Genomic DNA, 17,503 nt, shown 5'->3' with positions numbered 1-17,503 from the left:
AAGAAACAAGGAACACATGACAAACGACCAAAAGACAACAAAAACCCACCCCCACCAAACCAAAACATGACATAACCCCCCCCTCAAGGGACGGCTCCCAGACGTCCAACATAAAAAGTCCAAAAACAAGGGCGGGCGGAAGGGGGCACGGAGGAGGGCACACGGCCCACCCATCCGTCCCAGACAAAAAGCAGTTCAGGAGGGCGTCCTCGACGCCCGACAAGAGAGTCCCAGCGGGGCCAGTCAGGAGGGCGTCCTCGACGCCCGACAAGGAGCAGAGGTGGCGGCGGGGTGTTCGCCGCCAGATGAGGAGCAGGAGACGGCCGCTGGCCGGGCGCCGCCGGAACTGGTGCAGGCGATGGCGGCCGCTGGCCGAGCGCCGCCGGAACAGGTGCAGGCGATGGCGGCCGCTGGCCGGGCGCCGCCGGAACTGGTGCAGGCGGTGGCGGCCGCAATCCATGCGCCGCCTGACGAGGAACAGGAGGTGGCGGCCGCATTCCATGCGCCGCCTGACGAGGAACAGGAGGTGGCAGCCCAGGCGAAGCGGCCAGGGGCTGCGGCGGCAGCGGCCCAGGCGAAGCGGCCAGGGGCTGCGGCGGCAGCGGCCCAGGCGAAGCGGCCAGGGGCTGCGGCGGCAGCGGCCCAGGCGAAGCGGCCAGGGGCTGTGGCGGCAGCGGCCCAGGCGAAGCGGCCAGGGGCTGCGGCGGCAGCGGCCCAGGCGAAGCGGCCAGGGGCTGCGGCGGCAGCGGCCCAGGCGAAGCGGCCAGGGGCTGCGGCGGCAGCGGCCCAGGCGAAGCGGCCAGGGGCTGCGGCGGCAACGGCCCAGGCGACGCGGCCAGGGGCTGCGGCGGCAGCAGACAAGGTTCCGGAGCGAGAGGTTGCAGCAGACAAGGTTCAGGAGCGAGAGGCTCCAGCAGACAAGGTTCAGGAGCGAGAGGCTCCAGCAGACGAGGTTCAGGAGCGAGAGGCTGCAGCAGACGAGGTTCAGGAGCGAGAGGCTCCAGCAGACGAGGTTCAGGAGCGAGAGGCTCCAGCAGACGAGGTTCAGGAGCGAGAGGCTCCAGCAGACAAGGTTCAGGAGCGAGAGGCTCCAGCAGACAAGGTTCAGGAGCGAGAGGCTCCAGCAGACGAGGTTCAGGAGCGAGAGGCTGCAGCAGACGAGGTTCAGGAGCGAGAGGCTGCAGCAGACGAGGTTCAGGAGCGAGAGGCTCCAGCAGACAAGGTTCAGGAGCGAGAGGCTCCAGCAGACAAGGTTCAGGAGCGAGAGGCTCCAGCAGACAATGTTCAGGAGCGAGAGGCTGCAGCAGACAAGGTTCAGGAGCGAGAGGCTCCAGCAGACAAGGTTCAGGAGCGAGAGGCTCCAGCAGACGAGGTTCAGGAGCGAGAGGCTGCAGCAGACGAGGTTCAGGAGCGAGAGGCTCCAGCAGACGAGGTTCAGGGACTTGAGGCCTGTCTGACCCGTCACTCCCGACGCCACGGAGCAAAGCCAGTACCTCCTTTAACCCGGCAATGGCTCGGTCGCAGGCTTCAAGCCCCTCCTTCTGCCCGACAATGGCTCGGTCGCAGGCCTCAAGCCCCTTCTTCGCCCAGGGCTCCCATTCCGCCATTGCCCCCGCTGGGTCCAGTTCTGGTGGAGTCATTCTGTCACGATGTGGGGTGTTGAAGGCAGGACCCAAATGCAGGAGGCAACCAAAAAACAGGGCAAGGCAGGGATGCAGGTAAAAAAGGGGATTTAATTAACAAAAACTATAAACAAGGTACTATGAAAAAATTAACAAGATCAAAAAACAAACACAAGGCATGGCATGGCATGGAACACAGGGACAACAACAGGCACAACAGATACTATGACTCCACAAGAACCGAACGGAAAACAGGGGACTAAATACACACAGGCTAATGACAATGACTAGACACAGCTGGGCAAGACACAAGTGGCAGGGGAAGCTGATTGGTGGATACACTGGGAAGGGAAGAAACACTCAGGTGGACGTGGTTTGACATAACGGGACAAGGGAAGAAACAAGGAACACATGACAAACGACCAAAAGACAACAAAAACCCACCCCCACCAAACCAAAACATGACATAACCCCCCCCCTCAAGGGACGGCTCCCAGACGTCCAACATAAAAAGTCCAAAAACAAGGGCGGGCGGAAGGGGGCACGGAGGAGGGCACACGGCCCACCCATCCGTCCCAGACAAAAAGCAGTTCAGGAGGGCGTCCTCGACGCCCGACAAGAGAGTCCCAGCGGGGCCAGTCAGGAGGGCGTCCTCGACGCCCGACAAGGAGCAGAGGTGGCGGCGGGGTGTTCGCCGCCAGATGAGGAGCAGGAGACGGCCGCTGGCCGGGCGCCGCCGGAACTGGTGCAGGCGATGGCGGCCGCTGGCCGAGCGCCGCCGGAACAGGTGCAGGCGATGGCGGCCGCTGGCCGGGCGCCGCCGGAACTGGTGCAGGCGGTGGCGGCCGCAATCCATGCGCCGCCTGACGAGGAACAGGAGGTGGCGGCCGCATTCCATGCGCCGCCTGACGAGGAACAGGAGGTGGCAGCCCAGGCGAAGCGACCCCCACCAAACCAAAACATGACATATATATATATATATATATATATATATATATATATATATATATATATATATATATATATATATATATATATATATATATATATATATATATATATATATATATATATATATATATATATATATATATATATATATATATATATAAAATAGGTTAGCACTCTTCTGTAGGACAGCGTTCCAGTGCCCAATCTTTTTTTTGCACCACGGACCGCTTTGATAGTGTCACGCCGCCACCTGCGTGACAGGCCATGCTTTTATTTTGTTATCCATGTTTCCTGTATTGTGAAAATCCTAACTCTCCTATCACTCCAGGTCACTTACCCTTCCTGCCGCTCCATAATCACCGGTCCCCGCCCATGATTACGAACACCTGCCACCAATCAGACTGACAATAAAAGCCACCCACATTCTACCCTCAGTGCCGAAGTGTCACAGTTAGTGCATGGAAGCGTCCCACAGTCCTCGAGTCCTCGAGTCCTTGTTCCTGTTGCCTTGTTGTTTTGCCTTGTTTTTGTGCCTTATCCTCCACAGCGGAGCGCCCTTAGTTACCCCTTGTGCCTTGAGCCTTGTTTCCTCCCTAGCGGAGCGCCTTTTGTTGTCCCCTGTACCTTTTGCCTGTTTTTTCCTCCCCAGTGGAGCGTTTTTAGTTCTCCACTTTTTGATCCCCCTTTCTCCTCTCAGTGTGAGAGGAGACAGCTGCTGACCGGCAATAAATCTGTTGCCTTTGTGGCCTACCTTTATCCTGCGTCTGAGTCCTACCTCTCCTCGTCGTGTCAGTACACTTCGGCCAGCATGGACCCAGCAGGAAAGGTCGAGGCTGCGCTGCAGAGCCTAGAGGTCCGGCTTGCCAACCAGGAAAAGATTCAGCAAGCCGTGATTTCGGAGCTGAAGGAGCTGTCGAGCCAGGTCCACGAACTGGTGAGCCAATCGCGGCGTCGGGCTCCAGCCCCCACCGGACAGCTACCCCTCCCCGAACTCTCTGTCCCGACCACGTCATTCACCGGGGTAGGATTGAGACTGGCCTCCCCAGAACGATACTCCGGTGAACCTGGACAATGTCAGACCTTTCTCACGGAGTGTGACATCCATTTTGAACACTCACCACAGGCATTTTCCACAGCTCGGTCCCGGGTAGCCTTCATGGTGTCCCACCTGACTGGACGAGCTAAGACCTGGGCAACCGCGGAATGGGCCTGCGGCTCCTCGGTCTGCCAGAAGGTACAGGATTTTCAAGCCGCCTTGCGCCAGGTCTTTGATCCCGACAACAATGACCGAGAGAAGGCACGAGCATTGAGCCGGCTCCAACAAGGCAAAGAACCCGTCAACGATTACGCAATCCGTTTTCGCACCTTGGCCACAAACAGTGGCTGGAATTCCACAGCATTACAGGACCATTTTCTGAAAGGACTCTCACCCGCCATCCAAGAACTCCTGATACCCGTGGACCTTCCCACCGACTTGGATGCTCTGATCTCCCTAGCGATCCGGGCTGATCATCGTCGACGGGAGTTGACCAAGTCCAGCGGGCACCATAGAAGGGTAGAACCAACCCCCTTGTCATCGCCAATGGAAATTGAAATGCCACAGCTCATCTTGCCTCCCCGACCTGCGCCAAGGGAAGTGCGGAACGTCGAGGAGGAACCCATGCAGCTTGGTCGGGCCCAGTTAACCACAGAGGAGCGACAGCGTCGCCGCCAAGAAGGCCGCTGCTTCTACTGTGGTGAACTTGGTCATCTGGTGGGAACTTGCACCGTGAAAAGAGGTTCACCGGTGAGTTTCCCGTCACCCCGACCTGTTAAGACACAACGAATCACGCAAGCCCAGATACGCCACCATGCTATGACCATTGACATGCCAGCACTCATCGACTCCGGTTCCGACGAGAGCCTCATGGACTGGGGCCTCGTTGAGCAAGTACGAGCCACCACCGAACCCCTTCCCCGGATCATCCAGGCCAGAGCCCTGAATGGCAAGGAGCTCTTCAACATCACCCACATCACCGAACCCCTGGAAGTACAAATTGGACAACATGTCGAGAATCTCCGTTTCCACGTAATCCAAGCTTCGTCTCCCACTTTGGTACTGGGATATCCTTGGCTACGTCAACACAACCCCCGAATTGACTGGAACTCCGGGAATATACTGGATTGGGGAAAAGATTGTAGGGATCACGTTTTGGACCAATCAGCGACCAGTGCATCCTCAGCCGCAGTCAACCTGGTCACCCTTGAGTCTCTCGCTCCTGAACCTCGCCAGTCACCGCCTCAAGCCCCCGAGTCTCGCCGGGCGCATCTCCAAGACCCTGAGCCACACCAAGTCTCTGCATCATGTCACGCCAAGTCTCTGCATCAGGTCACGCCAAGTCTCTGCATCACGCCGACCAAGCCAAAGCCGACCAAGCCAAAGCCGACCAAGCCAAAGCCGACCACGCCAAAGCCGACCACGCCAAAGCCGACCACGCCAAAGCCGACCACGCCAAAGCCGACCACGCCAAAGCCGACCACGCCAAAGCCGACCACGCCAAAGCCGACCACGCCAAAGCCGACCACGCCAAAGCCGTCCACGCCAAAGCCGTCCACGCCAAAGCAGTCCACACCACGCCAGGTCGGCCCAGCCTGTCCTGCCACGCCAAGCCTGCCACGCCTCGTCAAGTACGCCAGGCCTGCCACGCCTCGTCATGTCTGCCACGCCAAGTCTGCCCCGTCTGCCAAGCCAGCCAAGCCTGCCACGTCTCGCCAAGTCTGCCAAGCCTGTCACGCCAATTCTGCCACGTTTGCCAAGCCTGCCACGCCTCGTCAAGTCTGCCAAGCTTGCCACGCCACGTCTGCTACGCCTCGCCAAGTCACGTCAAGTCCGCCCGCGGACTCTTCTATCGGGAACATCCTGAACGGCCCCTTGTCTGGCTTCATGGTCGCCCTCCTGGCCTGCCCTTTTGTCTGGGACGGAGGGGTGGGCCGTGTTCCCACCTCCGTGCCCCCTTCCGCCCGCCCTTGTTTTTGGACTCTATGGGTCGGATGGCCGTCAGGAGCCGGCCATTGAGGGGGGGGTACTGTCACGCCGCCACCTGCGTGACAGGCCATGCTTTTATTTTGTTATCCATGTTTCCTGTATTGTGAAAATCCTAACTCTCCTATCACTCCAGGTCACTTACCCTTCCTGCCGCTCCATAATCACCGGTCCCCGCCCATGATTACGAACACCTGCCACCAATCAGACTGACAATAAAAGCCACCCACATTCTACCCTCAGTGCCGAAGTGTCACAGTTAGTGCATGGAAGCGTCCCACAGTCCTCGAGTCCTCGAGTCCTTGTTCCTGTTGCCTTGTTGTTTTGCCTTGTTTTTGTGCCTTATCCTCCACAGCGGAGCGCCCTTAGTTACCCCTTGTGCCTTGAGCCTTGTTTCCTCCCTAGCGGAGCGCCTTTTGTTGTCCCCTGTACCTTTTGCCTGTTTTTTCCTCCCCAGTGGAGCGTTTTTAGTTCTCCACTTTTTGATCCCCCTTTCTCCTCTCAGTGTGAGAGGAGACAGCTGCTGACCGGCAATAAATCTGTTGCCTTTGTGGCCTACCTTTATCCTGCGTCTGAGTCCTACCTCTCCTCGTCGTGTCAGATAGACCGTGAGTGTCAACTTCAAAATAAAAGTGAAACAAGCAAGACTGTATGTACACGGATGTCAATGCCTTACTCAGCTTTTATTTTGAAGATGTATCTCGGAAGTGATCGTTGCGGGCCAACTGACATGGCATCTATCTATCTATCTATCTATCTATCTATCTATCTATCTATCTATCTATTATGTAAAATACAATTTATTTGTCAAAATAAGTGCTTCTTCTTTCATAAAGTATTACATTAAGGGTTATTAAAATTGGCAAAGAACCTATGTGTTTGTTAGTGTGAGCAGAAATTCAAAACTACCATGTGGCATTCACTCATAGCCACCATTAGTGCACAGTTTTGAAAGACACTGTTCATTCAACGATATTTTTACTGTGGTGGTTGGTGCACAACTGCTCTGCATCATTGGGCTGTTTGAAATTAAGTATTAACGATTGCTATGTTAATAAAAGTGTATAATTCCGTGTGTTTGTGTGCAGGTGTGAACATGGAGGTCTTTTCTGCTGAGTCATGAGGACAACATCGCTAAAATGACAATCAGACCGGTTACATCTGGCCTGATCTCATCCTGACACATCCTCCTCCTTGTCACATCTCCTGCCGGACATTTTATACTTCATATTTGGGATTAATAAAGAGCTTCAGAAGATTCAGGGACTATAATTCTTCTCCTGGACGAGATGACAAACCTCCTAGCCTCAATCTTCATCCTCAATCTGACCTAAGTATCCTGCCTATTTCTGGTGGAAATTGCACCTTTCCAGACGTCTCCCAACCTCGGCAAATTACGGCATTATGGGAGACGGGAGCTGGGTTTGCCTGAGCCCGGCTGAGTTCAATCAACTGCAGCAGTACAGTGAGTGTAAGTACATACACACAGTAACACACTGCTATCTATGCCTGTGTGTGTGTTTGTTTTTGGGGTGCTTTTATATGAAAAATAAAATATGGTGTTATGCCAAAAAAGTAGTATACATATCAGAAAAACTATAGTAGTTTGACCCAAACACTTTAACCCAGACTAGGACTGAAAACATGTACGTTAAGTCACTGTAGACTAAATATTGGTCAATAGTAATGAACTTAGGTTAATCAAACACCTAAGTTGTATTTGATGTTTAGAAAAGCATGTACGACAGGTTGACAGAAAACAAAATTGCAGTCAATCTTTATGAATGTTTACGAAGAATAATACTACATTCGTTACAAGGTTGTGGGAGACATAGAAAACAGGTCTTATAGTGTGTCCCAAGGACGAGTGTTGGCCTAAGGCACCGTTCACACAAAAGCCCGTTTCAGTATATCCGCACAAGTTTCTTACCGTTTGGGCAGTTCGTCCACACGGCTCGTTTCCGGAGCTTGAAACCGGTAACTTTTGAAACCGGGCACCAGAGTGGAAAGATTTCAAAACATTCCAATGTGGACACCATAGCAGGATAGCTACTTCTCCCATGACTGCGGATGAACCACTAGTCTGTAAACAACGGTGGATAGCCGTGTCACTGTCTTCCTCGTTTTGCGCAACCTCCTTAGCTTGTTTATGCTTTTACAGCAAAATCTTTTGCGTAATGTTATACTTGAATCACCCAGCATTGTCACTTCTCCTGTGTTGTGTTCGTCTCACTTAGTTGTAAATACTGTATTACTGGATAGCCGCTAGCCCATACACGCCCGTGCAAGCTGTTGAAACGACTGGGCAGCCATCTTAGTCCTCCCATCTCGCGAGCAGACTGATGTTTAAACTACTTTGAAGACCCCTTTTCTTTTGTCGCTCAGTTGCTAGATCCCTGTTGTTTTTACTAAGTACTGTTTCAAATGTTCTCTAATTTCGATAATGTAAATGTATAGGACTGTATGCAGAGAAACGTTTCTTGGGAGGAGTAATATGGTAGCCTCGTAGCTTCAAAACCGGCTATTCAGATCAGTGGTTCGTCTTCCTTGCTGATTCTTCTTCTACGCTTTCCGTTAACTTCCTGTGGCAGCTCTACAGCGCCACTCCAGACTTGCCATATATATTACAGCCCTTAAACGTCATAGGCATCTTCTTTTGGACACTCACATGTTTTGAGACGATTCTGTCTGTACAAGATTTAAGGCAGTGGTTCTCAACCGCGGTCCTCAAGTACCCCTATTATTATCATGTTTCCTCATTTCCAACGCAGGTGATTCCAATGACAGCTCATCAGGAAGCTCTGGAGAAGCCTGATAACAGTCCTCACCTGCGTTGGAATCAGGAGATGTGAAAAACAGGCTGGGAAGATTTCCTCGAGGACCAGAATTGAGAAACACTACCTTAGGCTATGTTTACAGCAAAGGTGTCCAATTCCGATCCTCGAGAGCATCTATCCAGCCTGTTTTCCATGCCTCTCTCCTCCAATACAGCTGAATCCAATGATCAGTTCATTAGCAAGCTTTGTAGAATCCTGATAACGATCCTAATCATGAATCAGGTGAGTTGCTTAAGAGAAACATGGAAAACAGGCTAGATAGGGGCTCTCAACGGCCAGACTTGGGCACCCTTGGTTTACAGTATGTTCCCGGTGGCCACAGCAGTTCTGTTTACCTGAAACACAGCGTGGCGTGAGATTTTGGCTGTTTTTTTCCTCTGTATTTCTAAATGTTCTCACGGAATGTCTACGTATGAGTGCGGGTCGACGTGGGGGCTCAAAGGCGCACTATGGTTTGGTCCGTGGCTTACCACAGATGCCAGTACGTTGAAACGTTTGTGACATGCTGGGCAATGCATACATTTCCTGTCGTTTCCTGTCCCACTATGTACCATGTAAGTTTCTATACGTCCTATTTCATATTAACAAATTTTACTGTAGTTGAATTCACATAGGTAGAATAAGTGTAGCCTTAGCAGACGTGCATTCATGCTCTGCGATGTGGCTTATTGCTGTTCATGATCTGGCTGTGCCGTCACTAGCCATTAGCACATACCGTGTAACAGAAAATGGAAAGCCTATGGGACAAAATGAATGGGGATTCGGACAACTGTCTTCTGTGCGAAAACCAGAAAAGATTTACGTCATTCTTGTTTATTTTTGGATGCAGACCACAGTTGTTATAAATTGTAATTCTGATCTTAATTGTATGTGCAGGACATAAACCTCAAAATGTGTCTCTGATCAGCCTGTTGGTCTGAAGTTCTGTTTTTGTCTGCCTTGTCTATTAATTTGAATAATAAGCAAGCACATTTACATAAACAGACAGGCACTAAATTGGTTGGACATTGGACTTTCACCTACTGGCCTTGTGGCCTATTTGTTAGTCAAACGAGCACATGCCTCAACTCCTCTTCTTGTCCTTGTGCGAGAAAATAAAGGTTTATTACATTTTATGGATGTCCATCCATCATTCGCTGAGAGTCGCTGTCTTAAGGTTACTGAGCATCGATGTATGATTAGTGAGACACTGCAGTCATCTTCCATAAGATAGTAAATTCTTGCTCTGTCTACATCAGTGGCAGGCTGTATATTTAGTACCCGGGCCTTCAGTGATGAATCCACCTAATCTTAAAGATTTCAGAATAAATATTTATCGAATAACATGACAAAAACATGAGTCGCGCTCATCTGAGATACGATGATTGAATGTATTAAAACGTATGCAGATCGCAAAAGATGATGTTTTACTAGTTCAACTTGATTTTCTCTGGCCTGCCAATTGGAGAACGGAAAAATACTTACGTTATTGTGGGCCGGGCGACATGGTGGATGACTGGTTAGCACGTCTGCCTCCCAGTTTTGAAGACTCGGGTTCGAGTACAGGCTCCGGCCTTCCTGGGTGGAGTTTGCATGTTCTCCCCGTCCCTGCGTGGGTCTTCTCCGGGTACTCCGGTCTCCTCCCACATTCCAAAGACATGAATGTCAAGTTAATTGGGCGCTCCTAATTGTCCCTAGGTGTGCTTGTGAGTGTGGATGGTTGTTCATCTCTGTGTGCCCTGCGATTGGCTGGCAACTAGTCCAGGGTGTACCCCGCCTACTGCCCAAAGTCAGCTGAGATAGGCTCCAGCACCTCCTGCAGCCCTTGTGAGGAATAAGCGGTCAAGAAAATGGATGGATGGATGGATGGATGGATGGATGGATGGATGGATGGATGGATTGGGCGCTCCTAATTGTCCCTAGGTGTGCTTGTGAGTGTGGATGGTTGTTCATCTCTGTGTGCCCTGCGATTGGCTGGCAACTAGTCCAGGGTGTACTAGTCCAGGGATGGATGGATGGATGGATGGATGGATGGATGGATGGATGGATGGATGGATGGATGGATGGATATTTTGGGCCAGTTCGCTGACCTTTGAGGCAAATTTGAAATTTGATTGGTTACAGAAACAGCTGTGTTGCTAATATAGATTAAATTACTAACGACCATTACTAATGATTCTGAAGCCTGAGGCAGATAAGATGGACATAGCAGTACATAGAGACTGAATGTGATTGGACAAAAAAAAACAAATCTAGCATACGCCTCTGTGTACTGGAGGCATTGCAACCGTTGGGAATAACGTCATACAATTTCATGGAACAAATATTCTATATATTCATATATAATACTGTTGGGCTAAATTGTTTTGGCTGGGTATGTTTGTGTTTCGTGACACATTGACAATTGTAATTCATCTTCATTGTGATAAAATGTTACATTCATGAGTCATAATGTAATGAATGGGATCTCGACCGTAGCTGTGTGGGTGGGCGATTGGGGCTATTGGCTAAATGAACCAGCTGTAGCGTTGCGCAAGGTGATTTCATTGCCTTTAAGATAAGGACATCTGCTTGTTTTACACACTCTGGCACTGCTTTCGCTCGTCGAAGCAAGCACCCGGCCACCAGGCAAGACTGACCAGGAGACGGACGAGGAGCCAAGCGGCAGCAGGTCTGCGTTGGCGAGCTCCAGCCAACTGTGATTCGAACGAAGCAGACGGAGAATATGGGGTGGAATGGGGGCTGACACACTGGATTAGACAGATCAGCCCCATAAATAAGACAATTATACCATGGCAAGAAATAGGCTGTATGACAACTGTATTACTGTAATTCTCGATCCTTGGGGTATTTTGATCAAAGAATGTCAAAGACATGGGGACTCTTTATTTTTCTTTACGTTTCCATATATGGTTCTCTGGCACTGATGATTCTTATTCTTTAAGGAAAAATATGCCAATATGAATATGCCTTGCATTAAAAGGTTATTTTCTCCACAGACTCCACAAAGAAGTTAAAGGATGTTCTGGAGGAGTTCCATGGCGAAGGAGTGCTCTCCAAATATAATCCTGAGCAGGTTTGTTCACATCACCATCGTCTTCATTCTCGTGTCAGTGATTTGCGGTTACAGGTGACATCAATGTGAGTTCCCAGTTGTTAGTAGGTAGTAGCTGTTGATTTCATTGACCTCTTTCATAAAAATTCATGAATATAATTGTGGTGGCTTCAGTGCTTTTTGATGTGGCTTTATAAGGTAACTGAAATATATGAACACCAGGTGAATGGAAAGCTCTAAACTGGTCTATACTCTTTGATGCTTATGAAAACATACGTTGGGTCAGTCGAAGGCATAAAATCATCTTTATTGCTGTGACTATTCAAAAATGTCTTCACAGTTGACCAAAAACAAGTTCTATTCGTTAAAGCCTCTGAATTGTCTTTGATGCTTTCAAATACATGCAGGCTGGATCGATTTGTTGTTTCTGAAAATATCGAATGGATGGGTGGATGTGAACAAGACATATTCAGCATTCATTCTTAATTTGGCTTTGTTCACAAAAACTGTTGTTTCGTTGATGTTTTTAAAAACAAACACATTTGTTGAAGAGTGAAGTAGCTATAACCTTTGGTTTTACTGAAGAGTGAATTGTCCTTAATGATTCCAAAAATATGTATGTTAGCTTTAGCGACAGCTAAATTCTCGTCAGAGTTGACAGAAACCCGACCAAAGGGTGGAATCAAAACTCTTACATGTTAAAAAAAAAAACAACACACACAGGCACATTAGTTTAGTCAAAGTTGCTAAATTTTCTTTGATGTTTACGAAAAACAAACATGATTGTCAATTATATACAGTATACAGTGCTTGTAATGAGAAAAAGGAACTAAACTTTCAAGTTGCATGTTGTTTAAGAGCTAGCACTGGCTTGGCTTTAACACTATCAAGACAACGTGTTCACATAGTTTTGCTAATGTTGTGAAATAAAAAAAAATGATAAAGACTAAAGAAATACAATGTGTTGTTTCAGATTGGACGGATTTCTTTGCTTTTTAACCTGGAACAAAACAATAATTAAGAAACAATTTTGTCACTGACAACGTCAAACAATTCTCTTAAATAAGGTCAAGTATAGGGAATATCTTTCTTTTCTGAATCGTTGTCATCGTTGTTAGAAAAGCAAAAGTTAAAAATGTCATGATTTTGTTTTGTTGGGTTTTGTGTTCTTGTATTCTCTGACATGATCTGTTTTGTTTTGTTTTGGTTTGTTTTGTTTTGTTATATCACCCATTTGTGTAAACCAATCAGCACCCCCAGCCCCATGTGTCTTGTCCAAGTGTGTCTCATTGGCTCATTAGTGAGTGTGCATTTAACATCTTGTTTTTCAATCAGTCTTTGTCGGTCCATTGTCATTGCCCCATGTCCTGCTTTTTGTATGCACCTCTCGTTTAAGTTCGCACTTTGATTTTGAACTACGTTGTTTTTGTTTATGCCTGCCTGTGCTATGTTCACCACCTTGTTTACGTTTAATAAAAAAAAATGACTTTTTGCTCCTTTATCCCTGCCTTGCTACCTTGTTTCACTACACTTGGGTCTACTTTCCCTCAACCTCACCACGCAACCATAACAAAAAAAAAAATGTCAGGAGGATAAATACTCATGTACAGATACTTGAAAACCTATTTAAGTAGATTAACAAAGTATTTGGATGCTTCCTATCACCCACCTATGGTTGATTGACAACTGAATTGTCTTTGATGTTTATAAAAATCATACATTAGTTTTATTGAACTCAATGTGATATAATGTGGTTCACTTTTGTTGTTGCTATAACCATTGTCATGATTATCTTTCCTTTTTTTATAATTTCTCTCTTGCCTCTTTTGTTAGCTTGATGAACAATACGAGTGCTCTCTTTGGCTCCGTGTGGGCTAGACAGACTCAACATCCACGTAGGCTCACCTGGCGCCACAATGGCCGAATTTGGCCTCGCTCTCTGTCATCCATCATTTCGCCAGTGTGTGCGTGCATGAGTCATCGGGGCGGTGTAGCAGCCGCAGTGGTTGCCTTTAAGCGAAATGGCGACAAAGGAGGCGTCTTATATCTGGTTCCAAAAAGGGAGGGGCAAACAACAGTGTGTTTTTTTGTTTGTTTGTTTGTTTTTTTGTTTTTTTTGTTGTTTTTTGCATCGTTGCTCACTCTTCAACACTGATGAGTGAGTAAAGCAGACGGTGTTCACACACCCACATTATTTCTCATCAACCATTACATGTGATCCATCATGCAGCCTGCTGCTTGTGCTACAAATATAGCAGCAAAGCGAGCTCACCACCTGTTGTACTGTCACCGTGACATATTCGATACAGTAAGATAACTGTGGACACTTGGCTCCATCTTCATCATGGTAACAAAAGAAATCCCCTCCGGTGGTCATTGTTGCCAACACACCAGTAAGGAAAGTAGCTATTGGCTGTCCTAAAAGTCGTCAAATAACATAATCGCCTAATTTGCATAATTGGCAATTTGCAAGTAATTGTAATGGGCGCTGTAGGAGAGAGGAATAACGTCGTGCGAGAGGCAAAAAGTAAGTAAAAGAGAACAAGAGGAAAAGTTGCTAGAATTGTTGCTAATTGCTTTGGACAAAAAAAAAGTTGCAGAGGATTTGGAATGTCACCAGATTTGACGAGACGACGAGTTGACAACACTGCAACATTCCTTGTACTTTTCCGAAATAAAGATGTAGTCCAAAAATGCAGTTACGGTAGATTCAAATGCTAAATGGTGACTGGTCAAGGGAGTGCACTTTGCTTCACTTATTTGAAAACTATTGACCCGGAGAGCAGGCACATTTTACTTCCACTTCGTGGGAAAAAAAAAATGTTTTAGTTTGAAATGCCTTACGTACTTAGAGTGTTGCAAACTTGGTGACTTTCTTGCTAAATATGGAGACTTTCCAAAGCCTCTTGGTGTCTTTTCTTGTCAAAAGCGACTAGCGACAAATCTAGTGACTTTTTTCTGGTGTCGTTTTAAGGTGTTTTTTTTTATTTATTTATTTTTTACACTTTTTGCTTCTTCCATCGATGTTATGATGGATGACTATCTTTATTGCTATATGACCAAATGATCCACTCAAGTGAGCATACATACATATCATTTAGACAGGCTGCGCTCCCTTTGTCCTTCATTTTGAATGTCCCAGACGAGTTCTATCAGATATATTGTGCCTCCCCAAATAACGATGCAAATGGATCATGGTCGTCCTTGGCGGCGATGCCACATGTCGGTCACGTAGCAGCAAGGTGTTGCAGACAGGAAGTGTGGAATTATTTGAATACTATAACCACAAAGACATCCAGAGCTGTAGCAAGCATACAGATAAAGTGGTGTTCAGTGTTTTATTGGCTACCTCACATTTTTTTTCCTATTGCTTTCATATTTTTGTTTTTTGTGATATGTAATTACTGAATTTCAAATTTACTTTTAATACATTTAGCTGTAAGTACAAGTGCAAGAACACCGATGATTTTAATCAATATACAATATATCAAGTCACCATAGAATGGTCAAAGCACCACATACAATAATTAGAAGAAGTTAGGGTTTTGGGTCTTTGAAATTACTGGTTGAACATAAAATGAACTACAGTATTACCTTTGATATAAAATGGAATGCATTTTTTCCTCCACAGATTAAAACTAGTGTCAACTTTGAAAAAAACAACCAAGAAATTGATGTAATTCCCCCCCACAGATTAAAAGACTGTACATTTACACTGTTTCATTCTTTTTCTCACTTTTATATGCAAAAAGCAATGTTCTGGTTGAGAGCGGGCTAAAGATTATACTCATTTTTTTTAATCTTATAATTTGGTTTATAATTTTCAATTTGAACCATTTAGAGCATTGTTACTTGATTCGACTTTATATGTTCAAGTGGAGGCTGTTATGTTCTGGGGTTGGATCCCAGAACTATTTATTCACATCGAGAGGCGTGGAACAAACTTGACTAGACGAGAAACAACGAGAGTTGCACAGAGGAACAGAGATAATAATCCGACAAAAACACACACTTCTCAGGCCGGTTTATATAGATAACAAATCGATCTGATTGGCTGTGGCTAGACATGTGGGTAACAGGACTGACATGGTATTATCTGATCGGCTGTTGACCAGATAAAGAGAAAAAAGATTCCTGACAACACATAGCTTCTGACATCACATAGCTTAAGATGAGTTGAAACTAGATGCCGATTACATCAGTTTAAAACAGACACTTGACCTCACGGTCATGACCCAAACATAACCCTTCCCTGACCCTAGTCACGACGGTAAGCATAACCCTTGCATGGCCCTAGTCATGACAGAGGTGTGGTAGATGACTAGCATGTGTACCTCAACATTCAGAAGTTTTGGGTTCAAATCCAAGGCTTTCGGATGATGATGAAAAGACTTATTTGCACAAAGTAGTAACGAAAAGAACAGTTTTTCTAGTTTGGAACCAACCATTTCAAACAAGTGGTTTCCTTTACATTTAGAAATAAATTCAAATAAAAGTTTTTAAAAACATCAGGTTACCCTAAATGAATTGTAAACATCAGATTAACCTCAGATATTCATTTTTCTCAAGTTTATCCCATGTTTCATTTTTTCACTGTGTAAATGTTATCGAGCCGTTTAGGTTCATCCAGATGGATGAATATGCCCAACATTTTGTGAATTATGTATATTCTAATTTTTTAAAATTGGCTCTTTTCTTGTCTGGCACAATATTCAACTAATCATCTTCAAACATCTGGTCACATTATCTTCGACCAGAGCGACAACCCTATTAATTTTGAGACATAAATAAGATGGCTGAGGTGTCTCATTAGGATCTGACACACTGACTGAAATTGCCAAAGACAAGTCAGTGTCAGGTGACTTTTAATGTGATTAAGAACCCTTTTGATTTTTAACAATCCTTCAAGGGTTGTTAATCAAAACTGTTAGCTGTTCACAGAAGTCACCACTCAAAAACCAGTGGGAAAAAAAGACTGCTTTGAGACTGAGAATGAGGAAAAACCATCAGATCAAAAAACAATAACACAAGTCAAAAAAAGTGAAAGACACCATTTCCACAACCGGTTGTTGACGTTCTAGCTATCTATGAAGAAAAAAAAAGCTTCTTCATTTTTCACTGTAGCAGCTGTCTATGAGTGTGTGGTGTGCACTTATTGCACGATGTACAGCAAATTAAAGTCTGTTGGTGGGTTTGACCAAAAAAGGACAGAAGAGTGGCGGTGGTGGTCTCTTTGGGAGCTGGCGGGGTTAAACCAACAGCAGCAAGTTGAGGGGAGGATGTTTCCTGAGTGACGGGCTCCGAACATATTGCACAACCGCATGTTTCCATTCCTAATCCTAAGGTGCACAACCTGATCCACGTTACCTTTTTTGGTGTGCAGTGGATGGGCCCTTTGATGTTTTGATGGACATTATCATAGCACTCACTGAATAATATTTAATTAAAATATAGGGCACCCGTGTGGTTTCCTTCTCTCAGAGCCTATTAAACACTGCAGGGGCTTTATGAGTTTAATTTGTTGCGTGACCAAGCTCGCAACTCAATTTACTATATTCAATCTGTGTTCTCTATTGAAATTAATTGACCCGTTCCAGCGCCCTCCAAAATTTTGTTATATGAGAAAAGAGCTTTGTATTGTAAACTAGACTCAGTGCAATTTCTGGAGAAATTGCGTGTGAATGCTGAAAGCTGAATGCCAATAGCTGAATGCTAAGCTGAATGCTTTTGAAGTAAATTGAAAGATAAATTATGTGAAAATCACAAAATTTTAATTGTTGAGAATTGTAAGTTGAAAGATAAATGAATAAAAAGAACTGAGCAGTATCACAGAGCTGGTAATGATGATCAGTTGTATGTATGGAAGTGGGTGTGGAAACTTGGACTTAGAAAAAGTTCAATGTTAGTCCCTTTGAAAATGAATGGGGAAAAATTTATATTTAACGTCAAATTGTGCGAGTACTGTAAGTAACGTGGAATCAAAAGATATATACCCCAGAATGTGTGAATTTTTGAAGCAAGTTGAAATTTGACCTGT

The 17,503-nt window shown here is 46.4% G+C and overlaps 1 protein-coding gene across 4 annotated transcripts in view; it reads left to right on the top strand.

Moving 5' to 3' along the window:
• Positions 1-17,503, top strand: part of dgkg (diacylglycerol kinase, gamma) — a 106,404-nt gene that overhangs the window by 12,039 nt on the left and 76,862 nt on the right. For all 4 annotated transcript variants that reach the window (XM_077537326.1, XM_077537325.1, XM_077537327.1 and 1 more), the window contains 2 exons: positions 6,684-7,066; positions 11,411-11,487. In XM_077537326.1, coding sequence (XP_077393452.1) covers positions 7,000-7,066; positions 11,411-11,487 — 144 coding nt within the window. In that variant the 5' untranslated portion in view covers positions 6,684-6,999. The remainder of the gene's footprint in view (positions 1-6,683; positions 7,067-11,410; positions 11,488-17,503) is intronic.

Source organism: Festucalex cinctus, chromosome 11 (genome assembly GCF_051991245.1).
Source record: "Festucalex cinctus isolate MCC-2025b chromosome 11, RoL_Fcin_1.0, whole genome shotgun sequence".
Taxonomy (NCBI): domain Eukaryota; kingdom Metazoa; phylum Chordata; class Actinopteri; order Syngnathiformes; family Syngnathidae; genus Festucalex; species Festucalex cinctus.
The sequence above is the reverse complement of the archived record's forward strand: the minus strand, read 5'-3'. Positions and strand labels throughout refer to the sequence as shown.